Source organism: Centroberyx affinis, unplaced genomic scaffold, assembly GCF_046629955.1.
Source record: "Centroberyx affinis isolate AG114_WGS23_722 - 3 ecotype Tasmania unplaced genomic scaffold, CSIRO-AGI_Caff_v1 ptg001013l_1, whole genome shotgun sequence".
Taxonomy (NCBI): Eukaryota; Metazoa; Chordata; class Actinopteri; order Beryciformes; family Berycidae; genus Centroberyx; species Centroberyx affinis.
The window spans coordinates 86418-103894 of NW_027279575.1; the positions used below are offsets into that span (position 1 = coordinate 86418).

Here is a 17477-nt window from a genome sequence, read left to right on the forward strand (position 1 = left end):
GGGGCAGAGGGGGGAGGGAGGGAGTCAATTTTCAGCTGGTGCATTGTCTAGTTATCATCATACTACAGGGATTTACCTCATTGTATTTTTCTTTTCTTTTTTTTTTTTTTTTTTTAGAAGAGCGTTTGGGGAGTTATACGAGGGAGAAGATGCATTTGTTATTTATACGATTTTGGGTGATGAATTTTAGGGTTTAGAGGAAAATAAAAAGGCAAGAGAGGTAGATTAGCGGAAGGAGGGATGGCCTTGTGACCGCAGGAAACGGATGGACAGTTCTGTTGGTCAGTGTGATCTTTTAAAGAAGGTAGAGACCAATAATAATCTACTGCAGTCTCCTCTTTCCCAGCTGCACTAAAAAAAAAACAAGAGGTGAGCGTCAGAAGATGTACGGCCGCCAGCTGCTGTAAATATGCTTCGTCCTGTCGTGCGTTTTTTTTTTTTTTCAGATCGGTGCAGATGAGAGAGGGGAGAGTGTGCCTGATGTACAGCGATCGATCAGGATTGGATTAGGATTCTGTTTATTGTCCACTGCTATGCAATCGTCGGTATCAACCTGGGACTTTATTCAGCTGGGCACAGCATCACCAAGCACCAGTGGAAGTGGAGCTTGACTGATAATGACACATTCCTCTGTCGTGTTCGATTTAAATATTCAATTCTATTGGAATATTCCTGCAGAAAGTCAAATTTGGAGGAAAAACTAGTTTGTTTTCCATTGGTGCCCATGTATTTTAAAATTGGTTTGGTCCCAGGTTCATGATACATTGTTTACATGTGGAAGACAATATCAGCTGTTCATTAACGGTAAAAGGTTTCCTGCACGACTCGGGTGATGTATTGATCACACATCGCTGGACGCTTGGCGACGCTGAGCCTCCAGTGATCGAGTTCCCGGCAGAAGTCTTTCATAGTCCTTAAAACCAACGGGGATCCTCCCACAGACAGGAAAACTGGCCAAAGCCACTCTGTCCTTTTAGGCTTTGTTCTTGAAAAGAACGGCAAGTTTGTAAAAAAAAGATGTACCATATTCTAGGTATCTAACCGCTGATATACATGCTGTAAGGAATATAGTTTGGGTGTCTTTTGTAGATGTTTTGTTATTACTGTTGTTATTACTTTAAGGAGAATAGATCATGAACACTAGATTGTACTCGAGTTGCTTTTCGTGAAGTGTGGTCATGAGAAATCTACAGCACTCTAATGAATACATCCAGGACAATCACACTCATGGTAAGCTATGCTCAGTTCCCTTCTGAAGGAGGCATGCTGGATCGCACATGGTGGCGGAGATCTCGATGTTTTTCCACTGTAATAGGAAATGTGACGAGGCTGAGTTCAACCGTTGGCATATTCAGTCAAGGCAGAACGTGAACTGACATGTGAGTTTAATATTTGAAGCCTTTTATGCCAAAACATTTTAAATTTCTTGAATTTTATTGAGACGTGTTCTGAATTAGCTGAAATGGAACGAACGCCAGCCATATGTGGTAAAGGAAAAACTGCGGTATTAGGTTGAGCTGTGTTTTGGATTGGGAAGGGAACGCCCCCCCCAGGGTATAAACCATTCAAGCTCTGCGGAGCCGCCATATTGCACATGCAATCAGCCAAAGCTTATAACCCATTCTTGCTAAAGCCATAAGAGCCATCCAGGCCGACTCGAGCCACTCAAACAGCTGTTTAACTTCATTTAGATTCCTTTTTAAGTTCAACTAAAACAAAGTTTGCAAAGTCCCAAAGCCATCGGAGTCAGTTATGTCAGCATAACAGCTTTATTTTAATAGACACCAGCGGGTCAGATGGTTGAAACCAAATCTACTTGGAGTTAGACAATGAAGGTGTGTCCAAACTTGGCCCCGGCTGCCCGATTTCAACAGCTTTAAAATTGGATGTTACACTCTGAATATGTGAAAGCGCTTATGTTAGTTGCTTTGATTTCCCTGTCAGTCACAGCTTGTTTAATTTTCTGAACTTCTCATCATGCTATAAACCATTTGAATTACACTGAAAGATTTGACATGGACTAATTGAAAATACCATCCTTGCTGCCGAGAAGTCTGTTTGGATGTTTACACAATTCACTTGCTTTTGTTTATTCACCCTCCGGATGTTCAGCAGACAGAGAGAAGGCATTTCCCCAAAGATTACAGAAGACTAAAAAGGTTTAGTCTGTGCTCGTTGCTTGTCGGTGATCGGTTGTAAAGTTGTGTGTCTCATTGTGTCCCAGTGGATGCGTGTCACGCCGTTGATGACAAAGTAGACGACATCCGTGAATCTAGCTCTAAATTTCCTGTTGTAACCTAGGCCGGTGTTTAATGATGCCATTGTAATCTTCTTGTGAATGTAATACAGCAGATCCTCCTGTTCAAAGGAAAGGGCGTTTCCTGCACTGCTGATCATTTATGATTTTTTGTTTTTTTGCCACAAACACTAATCTGAAAAATCTGTTTTTTTGTCATTTGCAATGCACATGTAAGGCTCATTCTCTTTTTTCCAGAAAGAAGAACGCCCTGCTACTCCAGCCAACTTGTTTGTTTGCATATTTCGCCCTCTTCTTTGAATATTGAGACTGCCATGAAAATTTAAAACCCTAAAAATGCTGTGTAGCTGACGTGTCCAAGTTTGTACTCGTTATCCTGTGCTGTGTAATTCGGTCTATCGAGAACTTGGTAGAAGTTCTAGAGGTTTTGTTTTTTTTTAAGATTTTTAGACATGTGGGCTGGGGATTCAGTGGATATTTGTGCCCATATTCATGCCTTGGATTGGTGGAAGCCCTTTTGTTTCACATCACTGAATTCGAAGGATTAAAAACAAGCTCATGTCATGAATTTGCCAATCAGTCCAGATATCACTGAATAGTTAATTCAGGAATTGAACTTACTAATGTACCTGTTGAACTAAATTGGAATCTGCCTGCCAAAAACCTGTGTTGGGGTCAACCAGGACCGTTTCTTGGTGTTTGAAGGTTCAGTGTAGTTCCACCTTGCAGCCACATGGGGGCGGTAGACGTTCTGTTTCTGCCTCTTCCTGTGCGGTCTGTCTCCTTGACAACCATCATGGACAACTTTGCTGTATAAGCCATTTTCAACTTGGTTTGAGTAAATGTGAACATATTAGCTAAGGATCATAAACAAAAAAAAAGAACTGAAATGCTGCTGTACCACATGTTATTTTATAATGTTTTCAATAAAATCAACTTGAAAACCTGCAGATTTGGTACAGTCCATGGGTTTGAAATGCTTTTTTTTTTTTTTTTTTTAAACAAATTTCATCAGTAGTGAAATGAAAAATCTACAAAGCAGCCTCATGCCCCTTAATCCTCATTTTGGTAAGTAACTATTGATTTGTGAGTTTTGAGATGTGAACACTGTTATTTGATACTTTTCAAAAAAGTGCACAAACTGGTGGGAGACACTGACTTTCTGAAGGATAGTTAACTCTTAAATTGACTTACCGATTTAGTAAAAATGATTCAAACAAGATTTAACAATTTGAAAGAGCAACTTGTCTACAGAGCAATAACATACAAGTTCCACTACATAAAATACAAGTGTTTTATGTTTTTAAAAAGTGCTTCCTCACTTCCTGTAGTTGAGAGCTTGTATCTGGTAGTGTGATGGGGTGGCAGCTGTCAAATTGGGATTTTTCTCTCCCTGCCCACACAGGCTCACTCTCGGCACCATTTCCTCACTGACAGAGGTACCGCTGGGTGAAGTGGGTGGCACATTTTCTGTCACAAATATTCCACTGACAAGGCCAACTGGTTGGGCAACTATGTCAACCAGACAGCTGAGGCAGTAGTTAAACCCTACAACTTTGCACCCTTCTTTAAAGTTGACTGGCAAGTTCTTTGGGGTTTTTGTTTTCTTTTGTAGGTTTGTCAAGTGCCAGTATGTCAGATAACGGTTAGGCTAATCAAACTTCATATGAACCAAATCAAGTTAATTTATGCCAGAGCAGACTTTCTTTACACTACAGTTATTTATTGCGCAACTACCCTCCTTCTTGCCCTACATGAATTGGTTTTACTTTCTTTGGATGGAAAGGAGTTTTAATTGCTACATAATTTCCTCAATGTCTGACAGGAAATTGCATTGCAGCAGATGGCAGACGGTATCGTGAGGATTATTAGGAGCCCATTAAATTAATAATTCAGCCAGTTCTTTATTACACAGTCCACACTCCATCTGTCACCAAGACAAAGCCCTTTCCATATATATAGAAGTGATTAGAATAAGCTTGCATAGCTAAATAATCTTGTAACAACCCCCCATCAGTAAATCAATCACATATGAGATAAATAGTTATCACATCTCCGCCTGTAGTGCAATCAGCTATACAGTTAAAACTCTTTCTGGACTCCCTGAAACAGTTGGAGTAGATTTAAAATCGCCCCAAAAGCATTAGAAAATGCTGATACAACAGACGCATAGCAGTGCATTGTAAATAGTCAAAGCTTTGACCCAATGCGGTTCATAAAATGCATAGTATACAGTACATAGAGGGGTATAAGAGGAATCATTTCACAATCAAAATACAATATATAATTTAAGCTCTAGAAAAGAAGACCACTTATAATAATATAATTTGTTCAGATGCCTGAGATCTCACTGGGAAACTGTACCACGGCCATTTTTGGTTTAAGGAAAACAAGATCAACCCAGCTTGCTTTGATGTTCTTTGGTGATTCTTAAAGGCACAATGCGAATGTGTGTAAATTCAAGGTGGATCTCAATGGTAAATGCAATGCAAAATAAAATGATGTGCAAAATATTTAGATTGAATGCGTGACAGTCTCATCCCACATACTGGGATGTCCGTTTGACATGGATGTGCAGATCAAATCTAAAAAGCCAACATTCCTAGAACAATTGGAAAAGAATATAAAAACTGGTACTATAAGACAATATTTTCAAAACGCACCTATCAGTAACTAAGTGATTAGCTTTCTCAGTAACTAATACTTGCTGTTCATTGGTTAGTGATGGGTTCACAATCCAATAGCTGCCTCTGCTCAGAGTCCAAAATAAACTCAATCTCGCACATCCAAGACAACAATCATAAAAACTGATAAAAAATATTCCCAATCTGTGTGAAATCTGTGTGAAAACTTTTCTAAGATCTGACCAGTTTGAAGCCTTGTCCAGTGTCCAGTATAGCCGGTGGGAACCAGTTGAGTTTGACCCTCTTGAGGCACCGTAGGCAGACGCTGCAGGCCCACAGCAGGTTCAGGCCGCCGCACCAGAGCGCCAGCTGCACCACCGGGTAGGTCATCCGGGGGAAGTACATCCTCCAGTGTTTGGTGACATCACTTCCCGTGGGCAGGTGCAGCGTATAGTCGCTCCAGTGTTTGGAGATGCCGTAGGCGGCGGTGACCGCTCTGCCCCTCTCCGACCACTGGATGTCGCTGTTCGCGTTACAGTTATACTCCACCCACTGGGAGGTGAAGTCGCCGAGCTGGGGGGCGTCCTGCAGCTCGACGTCCGTCACCCGGGCTAGCTCCGCCCCCTGCACCGCCACGTACACACCTTCCACCTTCCTGATCTCCTTCACCCACGGCAACGAGTTCTCGCAGTCCAGCACCAGAATGAGGCGGGAGCAGAAGCCGCTGTTCTTCTCCCTCCACCACTTCAAGATCTGCTCCAGGCGGAGAGTGTCTCCGCCTATCGACACACACACAAAACAGCAAAGATCAGACAGACAGTGATCTAGGTTACAATTCTTGGCACCTTTTTCTTCTTGTGCGACACATGCAATAGTACATTACATTTACAATTTAGTATGAATTAATTTAGTGAATTACAATGAGTGCATCAGTAGATCAAGCATAAATCCCTAGATCACTAAAATTAGAACCAACTAATGTGCATGGGTCAGGATCATAGTGCCTTGACAATAATTTTTAGAATGATCATGTAAGAAAGAAGTGATAGGAAAATAAATGAGTTTTAGTTTCCCGTGGTCTAAATGCCGTTTCAGTGGCTTTTTCCACTCTGTTAGAAATACAATTCTGGGGGAAACACTGAATACTCATAAGTTTTTGAGCATGAACATGGTCTTATTGGTTGAATTATAACCACAAAATATCGACTATCGGCTCCTTCATCTACAAAAATCAGTATCAGCATTCACAAACCCACATCAGTCGAACCTTACAGTAAAGCAGTTTGGATAAAGGCTTCCACCAGATGTTATGCATTAACTCTGACCTGCCAGCGCCCACTCTCCAGAGCGGTGGGTGTGTCCGCTGTAGAAGACTACGTAAGTGTCGTGGCGAGGGCCGTCTGCAGTGTGGAGCTCCAGGAAGGACTTCATCTTGGCCTGCAGGGCCTCCAGAGTCACGCCGCTGGTCGAATAGTCGCAGCCAAATGTCTCAATCAGGTGGTGGGCGAAGAAACGCTGCACACTGTTCAACATGCCTGTGGAGCGCCGGTTCAACTCCTGCACTTGGTCTGGAGGCAGCAGCATGGGCTGGCCATCAGGACTGCAAAAAAAACAGAAGAGGGGAGTGTTAAAGGCAAGATGAAAAGAGAGGAAGATGTACTGAACAATCGGCCAACAACCATGGCAGGAAACTAACTTTTGCCAGCCAACTTGATTTTATAATAGACCTTATTCCCAATGTGGCCATTTTAAACTTACGTCATACTCTGGGTGGGAAACTACCTGGAAGAGCAAGCACAGCCTAGCTATCTCCTATTGTTTTGTACCAGGATGCACATCAGACTGTACACACTTTGGACAAACAAAAATATCAGTGCACAGTTCAAGGTAACATATTTGGCCCAATATGTAATGCTAGTTTTGTGTATGCCAAATCCTCCAGGTAGAGTTTCCCACCCCTAGTGTGACATAAGTTCAAAATGGCCATCAAGGGAATGGTTGATTAACTTCACAACAAGCAACAAGTGCAAGGAATAAAACTTGTAGTGCAAAATAAAATCTGAAGGTACTGTAAAAATAAACATAGCAAAGAGACAAACAAATTAATTAAGAAAATTTAAAGTTCAATAATGCATGAGGCTAAAATCAGACCAGGATTAAAAGTTAAGGTTTTTGATAAATGTATGTTTTTAGAAATGATTTAAAGGAAGACGCTGACTTGGCTAGCCTGATTCGCTCAGGCAGGTCGTTCCAGAGCTTTGGGGCCCTGACAGCAAAGAGTTGGTCACAGCCAGTCTACCAGCATTTGGCTGATAGCAGGTGTTAACTTCCCACCCTGCCAACAACATCATGTAACCTACACTATAAATTTGCATTAGTTTGCATGATGCAGCACCTGCAGTAGTTGGTGGGGATGACCACTGCATAGCCCACACAGGTTCCTCCCAGACAATTTCCGAGCTCGTGGAAAAGGCCGTGGAACAAAGACTCCAGAGGCAGAACCAGCAGAAACATGCTGACGAAGATACTGCTGGAGGCCTGGGAAGCACATTCACAAGAGTCACTGAGATACTGATTGAGACTTATAACTGATCAGAGACACAAGAGGGGAAGAGGGGAAACAAAACGCAGCAAGATATTACAATATACAACATTTTAGTAGAATATGCTCCTAAAAATAATTTAATACTGTGAAAAAGCATATCTTGATAGATTCTCCAAATGAGGAGAATGTGTGCTCCATTTCATGTCACCATAGAGTGCTGTGTATTACAGTGAATCCACCTTATGTAATATCTCTCTGTAAAGGATAAGATGTATATTGTTCCCCTACCTGCCATGAAAGAGCAGCGAGGATTGTAGTTGACACCAGTGAAAACAGCACCAGGCGTTCAGAGATGAGGCAGAAGTGCCTCATGCCCTTAGAGGCCATGACCTTGTCCAGGCCGCTGACCCCTGACCCCTGAGACGAGCACAGCCTCTGGCACTCGCTGAGCTTGGTGTGGAAGCCGCACACTGTGATGACAAACACCAAGTGGCAGATGGCCCAGAAGAGCCCGCACACCACGAAGCCCGGGATCATCAGGTACCACCGGTCCAGGTCCGTCAGCTTCCGAGCGGCCAGGATGAAGAAGGTCAGCTCCACCACCAGCAGAGGCAGGAGGGAGAGCCGGCGCCACAAGCCCCGCCACACCAGGAAAGGCTGCCAGCGCTCCGTCACCGACAGGCCGCTGAAGTACACATCCAGCAAGGGGTCGCAGATGAGCTGGCTGAAGAAGCAGGCGAGGGCGAAGGGATTGGTGGAGATGTTCAGAGACCTGAAGAACAGCACGGCGGTGACGACGGCGAAGCACACCAGGTTGGGCAGAGCCAGGAGAGCCTTCATCCGCAGGGCGACCATCAGTGTGGCCAGCGCCACCACCAGCACCATCACACTCAGGGACTTCTGAACGAGCAGGACCGTGCTGGCGATGGCGAAGCCTGCCAGCTCCAGGAACTCTGCTGAGGTGAGGAAGGCGGGGCGGTACCTGGTACAGCCACACACTCTTTCCAGCAGCGCCCACAGTGTCCTCAACACCACACTGGCCAGCAGCAGGTAGTTGGTCGCCTGCTCCTTGACGTCACTCCTGAGGGCAGCGCTGTTGAGGAAACAAAGCAGACCCAACAAAAACCCAAACCACAGGTGGAGGAGGCTCAGGCTGATTCTCTCCATGCTGAAATAGTAGTACAGTATACTTGCTATTCCGAGCACAAACAGAGCCAAAACAAAAATGATCAGGATCATGGACTCTGCGGTTATCTCCCACCGCACGTAGAGTCCCAGGCACAGGGCGACCAGCAGGTTGAGGCCGGACAGGTAGCCCAGCCACCGGACAGAGGACCACATGCTAACCTCCCCGTTGACCTCCTCCAGCCGGGTCATGGCTGCATGCAGACAGTGGCTGACACAGTAGCGCAGAAAACGACACATTTTGCCAAGGAAGACTACCTGTCCAAAGTCAGAAGGAAGCACTCGGCTGAGTTATAAAGACGACTTGTGTGATGGCATCTGAAATAACACGAGACTGACGTGACTAAGTGCTAAACCGAACTTGTTGAAAGTGGCTAGCTTAGCTACCGTTAGCTAACAGCGCTGCATCTTTGCCGGTTTCGCTTGAAACCTTACGAAGGTCGTAGTTTTTCCTCATCTGATATCCGAGATGGTTTTGAAAGTTATGAGACGGAGCACCCACAATCCATCCGCCAGGAATGTTGAAGACATATCACTTCGAAAAGTTTCACACGTCAAAAGTTTTGGAGCAGATGACAGCCGCCATAACTTTCGCTTGGCTTCGACTACGGCAGGCATGGAGGGACAATCTTGACAATGACAACAAACATTAAAGTGGTACGGCGCCTCAGTTGTGTAAATACATTAAGGCGATATGGCCAAAATCGCAGAAAAAGTAGTGTGTTGAATAGTTCAAATGTGATTTTTGTTTAACGTTTGTTTTTTGTTTTATTTTTGTTTAACGTTTTTCCAGGAAGTAAAGGCAGACGACACACAAAAACAGTCACACTGACACAGTGTATTTACATTCATTTATAAAAGAGAAATACAACCATACTATAAGCACACATTGTTCTGCATCGTCGAAATCCTTAATAAATGGAGATGAAAATCCTCATGCAAATGGGCCAAAAGAAACACTGGAAGACAAATGCACCCACTTATCACAAAACACGCTTCTTTAAAGTCAGAAATGTATGGTACTGAGAAATGTATGTTTTTCTGTTAGTAAAAACAGAAGTGATATCACCAGAAAGATGTATATTAGCAGGAAAATGATATGGGAATGGCAACAACATATTGCATTACTTCAACAGAGGACACTTTTCTCGTTAACCAGCAATATGACAAAGGAGAACTGGACAGTTGCACATACCATTTGGCCAAGGTCAATACATAAACCATTTGGTCAATATACATTTTTTTTTAAAACGGTCTGAATTTTCTATTCTCTGGGGGAATGAAAATCAGCTTGCAACATAAACGTGAACAGAGAAGGCACCTTAGAAAATACTGGTATTAGCTTTTGGGCCCCGTCATATTGGTTGTAAAACTGTGTCATCATAAGAAAATAATTCAATTTGTGACACCCTTTGGGATTGATGATAATAAAGTGCCACGGACAAGAACACAACAACATAAATTCAGGAACATGCACCTTCATTCACACAGACAATCCCAACCACATCCACACACAGTTTGCCTGTTCAGAGACAGGTAAGAGACACGCATAACATCTCAGGTGCTAGTGTCGTTTTAGGTAAAAACCTCCCCCCAATAAGATACAGTACGTTCAGATTAGATCTTGCTTGCTATTGCTAAAAATGTACTTCACTCACTTCAGAGGCTCTGTATGACAAAACGGGAAACTAGTGCAAATACCTCCATCAAGGTGAACTATTTGACGGTGAAGAGCTCAGATCTAGATCGGTTTGGAGAAAGAAATCAAATTTTAGGTAGAGTAAGTATTTTCACATCAAGGTTACAAAATTGTCTCAAAGGATACTGGTGCTGTAAGTTATTGATCACTTGATATGGGATACTGATTTGCAGTGATGTGCTATTTTTTTTTTCCATTTGACTACAAAAAAAAATATTTATTGGAAAATCTACCGGGAAACAATTCAGCGTCAACATTTGTAAGGACACCAAGAGGAAAAAAAGTGATACCTACTTTGAAACACTCGTACCTTGTTACACAATGAGTAAACACAGTTAGTTTCACATTAGTAAACCTAGTTAATACTCCTACCATATGGTTCTGAAAATGTTTAAAATGCTACAAATACCACTTTATTGTAAAAGATACACAAATCAGTCGTAGGATGCCGAGTTAAAATGGCATTGTCACGTTTTATACTGGACAACACCGATGTTTTGACTGTTGAGAATATATATTTTTCATAACAATGCACTTTTTTTTTTCCTGGAAAACTAAATGCACATCAAGAATTTCAGAAAGTCTAGCTGCATGACTGTGACAGAAGCAAGCGTACCAGTCCTTCCATCTCAATCTCTCCAGTGCAATCTAACTCTTGTCAGACTGCTTGGGTTGTTGTATTTGGCTTTTACACTAAGCAGCCTGCCATACTAGCTTATTCAAATAGAGATTGAGTATAGAGTATAGACCAGTTGACTTTTGTTATTGAGAGCTGATTGGGAGATGGGATGGAAATCAAGGAGTAGGGCATTTCAATATCTTGAGGGCATTCACTTTCCAACTCTTAAAAAACCTAGCTATTTATTAAAATATATCCATCTTAGTGTGTGTACTGTGTGTGTGTGTGTGTGTGTGTGTGTGTGTGTATGTGTGTGTGTGTGTGTGTGTGTGCACCCTTGTAGGTGTGTGGATATGAGAAAAATAATTGATATCTGTAAACTTCTCTCTTTCACTCTGTGCAAACTGCATTGTTTCGAGGAGAGGGATGAGGAGTGGGAGAAGAATGCAGCAGGTTAAATTTGGCAGCGCAGCAGTTGAAGGGGAGGGGGTGGGGGGTTGGGGGCAGTTGTATAGAGAACAGGGGGGGAAGGAAAGTAGCTGGTGTCGCCTAGCTCTGCAGCAGGATGGGGTCCTCCAGCTCGTGGAAGCCGGGCACCGAGCTGCTCTGGCTCTCTCCGGAATCCGAATCGTAGGGCGTGTCGGGCAGCTCCGTGAAGCCCCACGCCAGCTGGTCATCCTCAAACTCGGAGCGCACCTGCACGGGCACGTCGGCGTAGTCCTCCTCCTCGTTGGAGTGGAAGTCCTGAGGGATGTAGAGCATCTCGGGGTAGTTGCGTGACACCAGGTCGCTGGTGGTGGCCAGGGAAACCTTGCGGAAGGCGATGAGATGCATGTGGGAGAACTTGACGTACTTGTAGCGCTTGAAGCCCAGCGACTCCACCGCCACGCGCCAGCTGCGCATCATGAGGGCGTGGCGGTTCTGGTGGGAGGAGTCGGGCGTGATGATGAGCAGCAGGCCGTGCAGCTCCAGCAGCTCGTGGGCCTTCTTGCAGCAGATCCAGCGCTGGTACGGTGAGGGGAAGTAGGAGAGGAGCAGGGAGAAGACGACCACGTGGAAAAGCTGGCCGGGCAGAGCGTCGATGGGGTTGTGGAGGTGGCGGAGGAAGGCCTCGACCGCGTCACCCGCCAGCTGGAGAGGCTGCTGGAGCTGAAGGTTGAGGAAGTCGCACTTGTACACACTCTGGAGGCGAGAGAAACGGGGGAATTAGGCACATATAATGGTTCAAACTTCATTAGGGCTGCAACTAACGATTATTTTCATTGTCGATTAATCTGTTGATTATTTTCTCGATTAATCGATTAGTTGTTTGGTCTATAAAATATCAGCAAATGGTGAAAAATGTCGATCAGCGTTTCCCAAAACCCAAGATGACGTCCTCAAATGTCTTGTTTTGTCCACAACCCAAAGATATGCAGTTTACTGTCATAGAGGAGTAAAGAAACCAGAAAATATTCACATTTAAGAAGCTGGAATCAGAGAATTTTGACTTATTTTTTTTTTAAATTACTCAAATCGATTAATCGATTATCAAAAGAGTTGGCGATTAATTTAATAGTTGACAACTAATTGATTAATCGTTGCAGCTCTACACTTCATCTTTTGCATGAATTTTCATTGTCACTTTCTTAGCAGCTGTAGAATGTATGGAGCTTTTTATTTTGCTTTCTGCTGAAAGTGTCTACACACAACAACATTAATACTATCAAGTCATTTGCTGGTGTTGCTTTTACTTCGAGCTGGCAGTACTGAGCAGCCAGTCAGGAAAACCTCATGCATTTTATTTTAACAGTAGTACAAGTCAAACAGGATTTTCAAACACATGAACAGTGAACGAAAAGTGAACAGCAACAGCAATAACACTTACCTCAACCGCAGGCACTATGTCAATACCAACTGTAAGGAATTCATCAAACTTCAAGAAAGGGTTGAAGCAGCTTCCCACATCAAGAAGGCGCATTTTCCCCAGATGAGAGATTGAACTGCAACACAGAGAAGCACGAGATTATATGCGAGGGTCCATGAAATCTGCCCATTTGAGCCAATGTATTCCCACTGAAATTCCTGTCCACTACATGTTACATAAGCAGAGCGTGTTAAAAAAGCGAGACAAATGACCAAGAAATAATGTCAGCTCTGCCTGCAACTTACCTAGGAATGATGCTGTATGGTTGGGCACTTAAAGATGCTGTGGTCAGACCCATGGCAAGCCTGGCACTTTTCTCGTCCTTTTCCAGCATTCTTTTCATCCCGCCGTCCAAAAAATATTCTTGACAGACACTGAGAAAGTGGAATCAAAACATTATTCTTATCTCGCTGTGAAAGCAGCAGTGGCATGTTACAAAAACAGAACCCAGAGGGGTGGATGAGTCAGAGTGCACTGCCACAGGGTCTACTACTGGAGCTAAAAGACATTTAAAGAGTCTCTGCTTTTTAAGGCAGCCATACCTGCGACACCACTCAATGCGTCCCTCTCCTTCGCAGTTTTTGGCCCAGTGGTTGTCAGCTAGATTCTTCATGGCCAGGGCGTATTCGCTCAGCGTCTGCTCATCCTCACAGTGCTCCCGCCAGATCTTGTCAAAATCTCCCACTGTGGAAAACCATGAAACCATAGAATAAAACTAACAAAGTAAAACAGCAGTAAGTTTGTAATAAAACATGAAATTATACTCACAACAAAAATGTAACAGAATAATTTATGGAAAAACTTGCAAACCTCTGTTAGCTTAGGCTACTGATATTACCAAATTTCAGTCTTATTGTCTTCTGAAAAGTTCATGTAAACATCTTTTAGTCTCACCAGGCTTATTCATAGCAAACAGCAAATCTTCAGAACCTACTTGCTAACTTTGGTCATCCAATTTAGCACAAAAAATTAAGTACTCCTTTAGGCAAAGCTGCTAAAAAAGCTCAGGCTACTGACGGTTCTCTGTTGCTTCAACATCCCCTCAGTGATCATTCCTCTCTACCAGAAACAGAAGTGGAACTGTTTCTCTAAAAATTCATCCTCCCATAGCCATTTCACAGTAATAACAACATCCACCAAAATTCCCTTCGGCACATCTTCACAGCTGTTCAGAAGCGTTCGGCCCGCGAACGAAGGCAAACATGCTGATAAGGGAGAAATCCCATGACCACAAGGAAAAACACTATATCAGATTTGCAGAAATGAAAGGACAACAAGCGGGGCGGTGGTAAACAGCAGTGCCCCGAGAGCATGACTACTGCGATACAATGCCAAGCCTACCAGATCATGCTTTACTTATTAACCAATCATGGGGTCTGCTAACAGGACAACTGTTCTGCAGCGTTCTTGTCTCCACAACAGCCAACTGGTCTCTCAAATAGACTCAATAGTCCCTGTCGTAACATGCTATGATAAAGCTACATTAAAAACATTATTGCATTAAACAACATAAAGCCCTAAATCATGGGCATGTGGGCTTCAAGTTAAAAAGTAAGGCAGAGCCAAAAAAACAAGTTTACTTCTGCATTGCTTACTAGACGACTGACATTACAGAACTTGGCTGCATTTGCTACAGTATTATGCTGACTCAAGAAATATGACTGACATTCCCTTTTTTGAGTTTTGTATGAACTGTCTGAAACTAGTTTGAAGTTACCTTGTGCTGGGTGTTCCTTCTCTGCTGTTTACTTTGAGATTTGAGAGCAGGGAAATGTTCAAATGCATGTTTTTATTGTGAGGCAGTGTTCTCAAATGAAACAAAGCAGCCTGGGTAGACTCTCTAAAGGGCAAGGCATTCAAGCAGACAACCAAATTACAATATTGAGGGGCCGTTCTGGCGATAGAGGAGCCTTAACAGCTGCAAAGTCAAATCATTCCAAAGCCTGCAGACTACTGTACTGTTGTTTTGCTATGATTATTAAGTTATAACTAAGTAACAATATTTTACATGATTAGGATTACTGTGTTGATTATTTTGCACACGGTGCTTCAAGTTTGCCTTTTTGCATACCCCTCCTACACAAAACAGTCTCAAGTAGCACTATGCATTTCCTCAGAGAGAGAGAGAGGTGAGAGTGCAGTGTCAACAACAGCACAAAGCCTCAATGCGTGGGCAGGCACAGAAGCAGTCCAGGGTTTTAACTCAAGAGCACTTCAGCGCTGGTGGTGGGCCTGGTATACCACCAACATTCTTCAACTGCCAGCTCAGAGCTGGAAAACCTGTCTGTCAGTGCAGGAGACTCAACTGCCAACTTTCCAACCGTTTTGAAGATGTCTAGTGCTGTGACTGACAGTCAGAAGTCATACATCAATGTCTCCCTAGTCCAACTCTGGAACTGCAGATGTGCTATAAAATCAAAGGGTTTTTCCAAACTTCCTGTTTTACATCAACTACATTTAGCTGGAACTATGAGGAAGGAGACAGTTTCCTGCTCATAGACACGTCCACAGGACAGATGGCTGCTGATGGACACTGTTGTGGAAAACCAACCTCTCCTTTTGGTTATCAAAAAGTCTCTAACCACTAGGCCAACCTGCCGCCAACCTGCCGCCAACCTGCCGCCAACCTGCGTAAGAATCCTGACAGTGACCTAAAGCTTTAAAAGATCAGTAAGCCTGCTTTGTTTTCGTGACTGGAATATAAAAAACACATGAAAAACAAATCTTCATTCAGTGTTGCTTGTGTGCATCTGTCAATGTTGATTATGGCCTTGCTAGTTAGCAAATTGATATTGGCTTGCTTTGAGTGAGAACAAACAAAGTGATCGAGAGCAATGACTCAGACTCAAGCATTTGTCACAATCTAGTTAACAGGCAATCCGAGAAATCTGTCTCTGACAGATATCATTGGTTCCTATTAAGTGGTCACTTGCTAGTTAGCAAAAGTTTGTTGGCTTTTTGTACCCCCCAAAATCCCACAAGAAAAAGGGAAATGTCTCTTTGAAAAACGAGAGCCAAAACACTTTCTAGACCTGTCTCTCATGAGTATAGGACCAACTTTGTGGACACTAATGGTAGCCAAGGTGACTTTCCAGGCATACGGCCTTACAATAGAGGATGTGATTGATTTACTCTCTATAAACCTATGCAAACTCTTCACTCACATGGAACAGGAGTCTTTGCCATTCCATGTATTGGAAAGACAACAGCTGGGAGCAGAGCCTTCTCCTGTAGGGCCCCCTCAAGTTACCAGACACTGTCTTAGTATTTAAGTCCTGCAGATCATTTATTTAGTTAAAGTTACAATCTACCTTAACTCCCACCATATCAGCCATTTCTGTTTCGTTTCCTTCCCTGCAGTTTGACATTTACTCTGCAGGACTGTCCTGGTGGGCTCACCATGCACACAAGCTCCAGCCTCATATCTTACAACATATGGTGTGTTTGTTTTCTCTTGTTTTTCACCTGTTTTCATGTCCTTAGTTGCCCTGTAAGGCATTTTTTGGACAAATCTCGACTTTGGTTAGGTTTTGTAGTTCTGAACGATAACAATGGTCTGAAATAAATTGATTTGGCTGTAAAAGCTACACCACATATTTTCTGAATCCACAAAGTTATCTTCCCATGCATTCACCAATAAAACAGCTTTCAAAGTGTCTCTCGTTAGTAACACAACATGCTAGCGTCTTCACATTAGCTTTAGAAGAGAGCTGATCCATGTTGACGATATTGATTGAACTGCCTTTGAAAACAGTAATACCATTTGCAATGTAAAATATGTTGGGGTGAGTTTCCCAGGCCTTGCTTGCTGAATGCAACCCAGGCTGCTGCTGACCTGTTTGCCTTCAAAGCAGCTAGTTCCGCTATACTGTTAGCTAGGATGGGTAATGTTTAGCAAGCAGAATAACTTTAAGTTAGCTGGTTAACCCCCGTTAAGAGAATGAGTAATGCTGGCTAGCTAACGTTCACGGTTAGCTAGCGGGCTCCAGGGCCACACAGGGCCCATTGAAGCTGAACGTTGCTCACCTTCTCTGTATTTTCTGCGCAGTTTTCTGTGGACGTTTTTAACGACCCCCGACAGCTTCTCCTGCTCCTCCTTGCACGGTGCCTCTTTAGGAATCGGCATGTAAAACGGCTCCAGGTTGTTTTCTGTCTCTCCTGTCTCGGCATTGTTCGTCGGGTCCATAGCACTGCTGCACCGCCGCCGCTGCTGCCTGCTGCCTACCGCTGCTGCTTCCCCTTTTCCCCAGCTGCAATCCGACCGGCGAACCGGCGGACCGGCCAACAACGCGTAAGCTGGTTGGTTCTTTTTGACAAACGTGCTTCAGAACTGACAGCCCAACGTCCAATCACAGGCCCGGAAGCGTAAACGCCTTCCTGTCAGTGTCACAGCTGTTTGTGTGGCCTGCGCGTGCTAGGGAGCGTTTAGGTGCACTTCGCAAAATCCAGCATTGCAAAAGTTACCACATAACCCGACACTATTGAGATCTTGGGTAGAACATTTAACCATATTATTTAGTTATTTCTATTATCTATTTTCCAATCATATTTAGGAGTAACAGTATTGGCTAATATTGCTATAATTTTACTCAGGTAACATCTATGTGCAAATGAGCAAACCTGTCTGAGGCCTTGAAGTCTA

General features: G+C 43.5%; 2 protein-coding genes across 3 annotated transcripts; both read right to left on the bottom strand.

The window, feature by feature from the left end:
* Positions 1–3406: 3406 nt before the first annotated feature.
* LOC139646905 (transmembrane protein 168-like) lies at positions 3407–9200 on the bottom strand. Its single transcript, XM_071522686.1, has 4 exons — positions 7715–9200; positions 7277–7419; positions 6207–6481; positions 3407–5660 (listed from the first exon to the last, which is right to left on the bottom strand). The coding sequence occupies exons 1-4, from the start codon at positions 8849–8851 to the stop codon at positions 5113–5115; spliced, it is 2103 nt and encodes a 700-aa protein (XP_071378787.1). The 5' UTR covers positions 8852–9200; the 3' UTR covers positions 3407–5112.
* Positions 9201–11459: 2259 nt separating this feature from the next.
* samtor (S-adenosylmethionine sensor upstream of mTORC1) lies at positions 11460–17052 on the bottom strand. 2 transcript variants are annotated; one of them, XM_071522687.1, is made up of 5 exons: positions 16862–17052; positions 13378–13519; positions 13081–13209; positions 12797–12911; positions 11460–12111 (listed from the first exon to the last, which is right to left on the bottom strand). In XM_071522687.1, exons 1-5 carry the CDS (start codon positions 17019–17021, stop codon positions 11479–11481), a joined length of 1179 nt encoding a protein of 392 aa, XP_071378788.1. In that variant the 5' UTR covers positions 17022–17052; the 3' UTR covers positions 11460–11478. The 2 variants fall into 2 exon arrangements, with proteins under 2 accessions (XP_071378788.1, XP_071378789.1); XM_071522688.1 differs by lacking the exon at positions 16862–17052 and adding an exon at positions 13770–13891.
* Between the last annotated feature and the right edge of the window lie 425 nt (positions 17053–17477).

Coding starts and splice junctions, on each gene's coding strand:
- LOC139646905 (XM_071522686.1), bottom strand. CDS start 8,851: ATGTGTCGTTTTCTGCGCTACTGTGTCAGCCACTGTCTGCATGCAGCC. Junction 7,420..7,714: donor TCGCTGCTCTTTCATGGCAG/GTAGGGGAACAA, acceptor TGTGCTTCCCAG/GCCTCCAGCAGTATCTTCGT. Junction 6,482..7,276: donor ATCCCCACCAACTACTGCAG/GTGCTGCATCAT, acceptor TTTTTTTTGCAG/TCCTGATGGCCAGCCCATGC.
- samtor (XM_071522687.1), bottom strand. CDS start 17,021: ATGGACCCGACGAACAATGCCGAGACAGGAGAGACAGAAAACAACCTG. Junction 13,520..16,861: donor GCGCAGAAAATACAGAGAAG/GTGAGCAACGTT, acceptor GGTTTTCCACAG/TGGGAGATTTTGACAAGATC. Junction 12,112..12,796: donor ACATAGTGCCTGCGGTTGAG/GTAAGTGTTATT, acceptor TCTCGCCTCCAG/AGTGTGTACAAGTGCGACTT.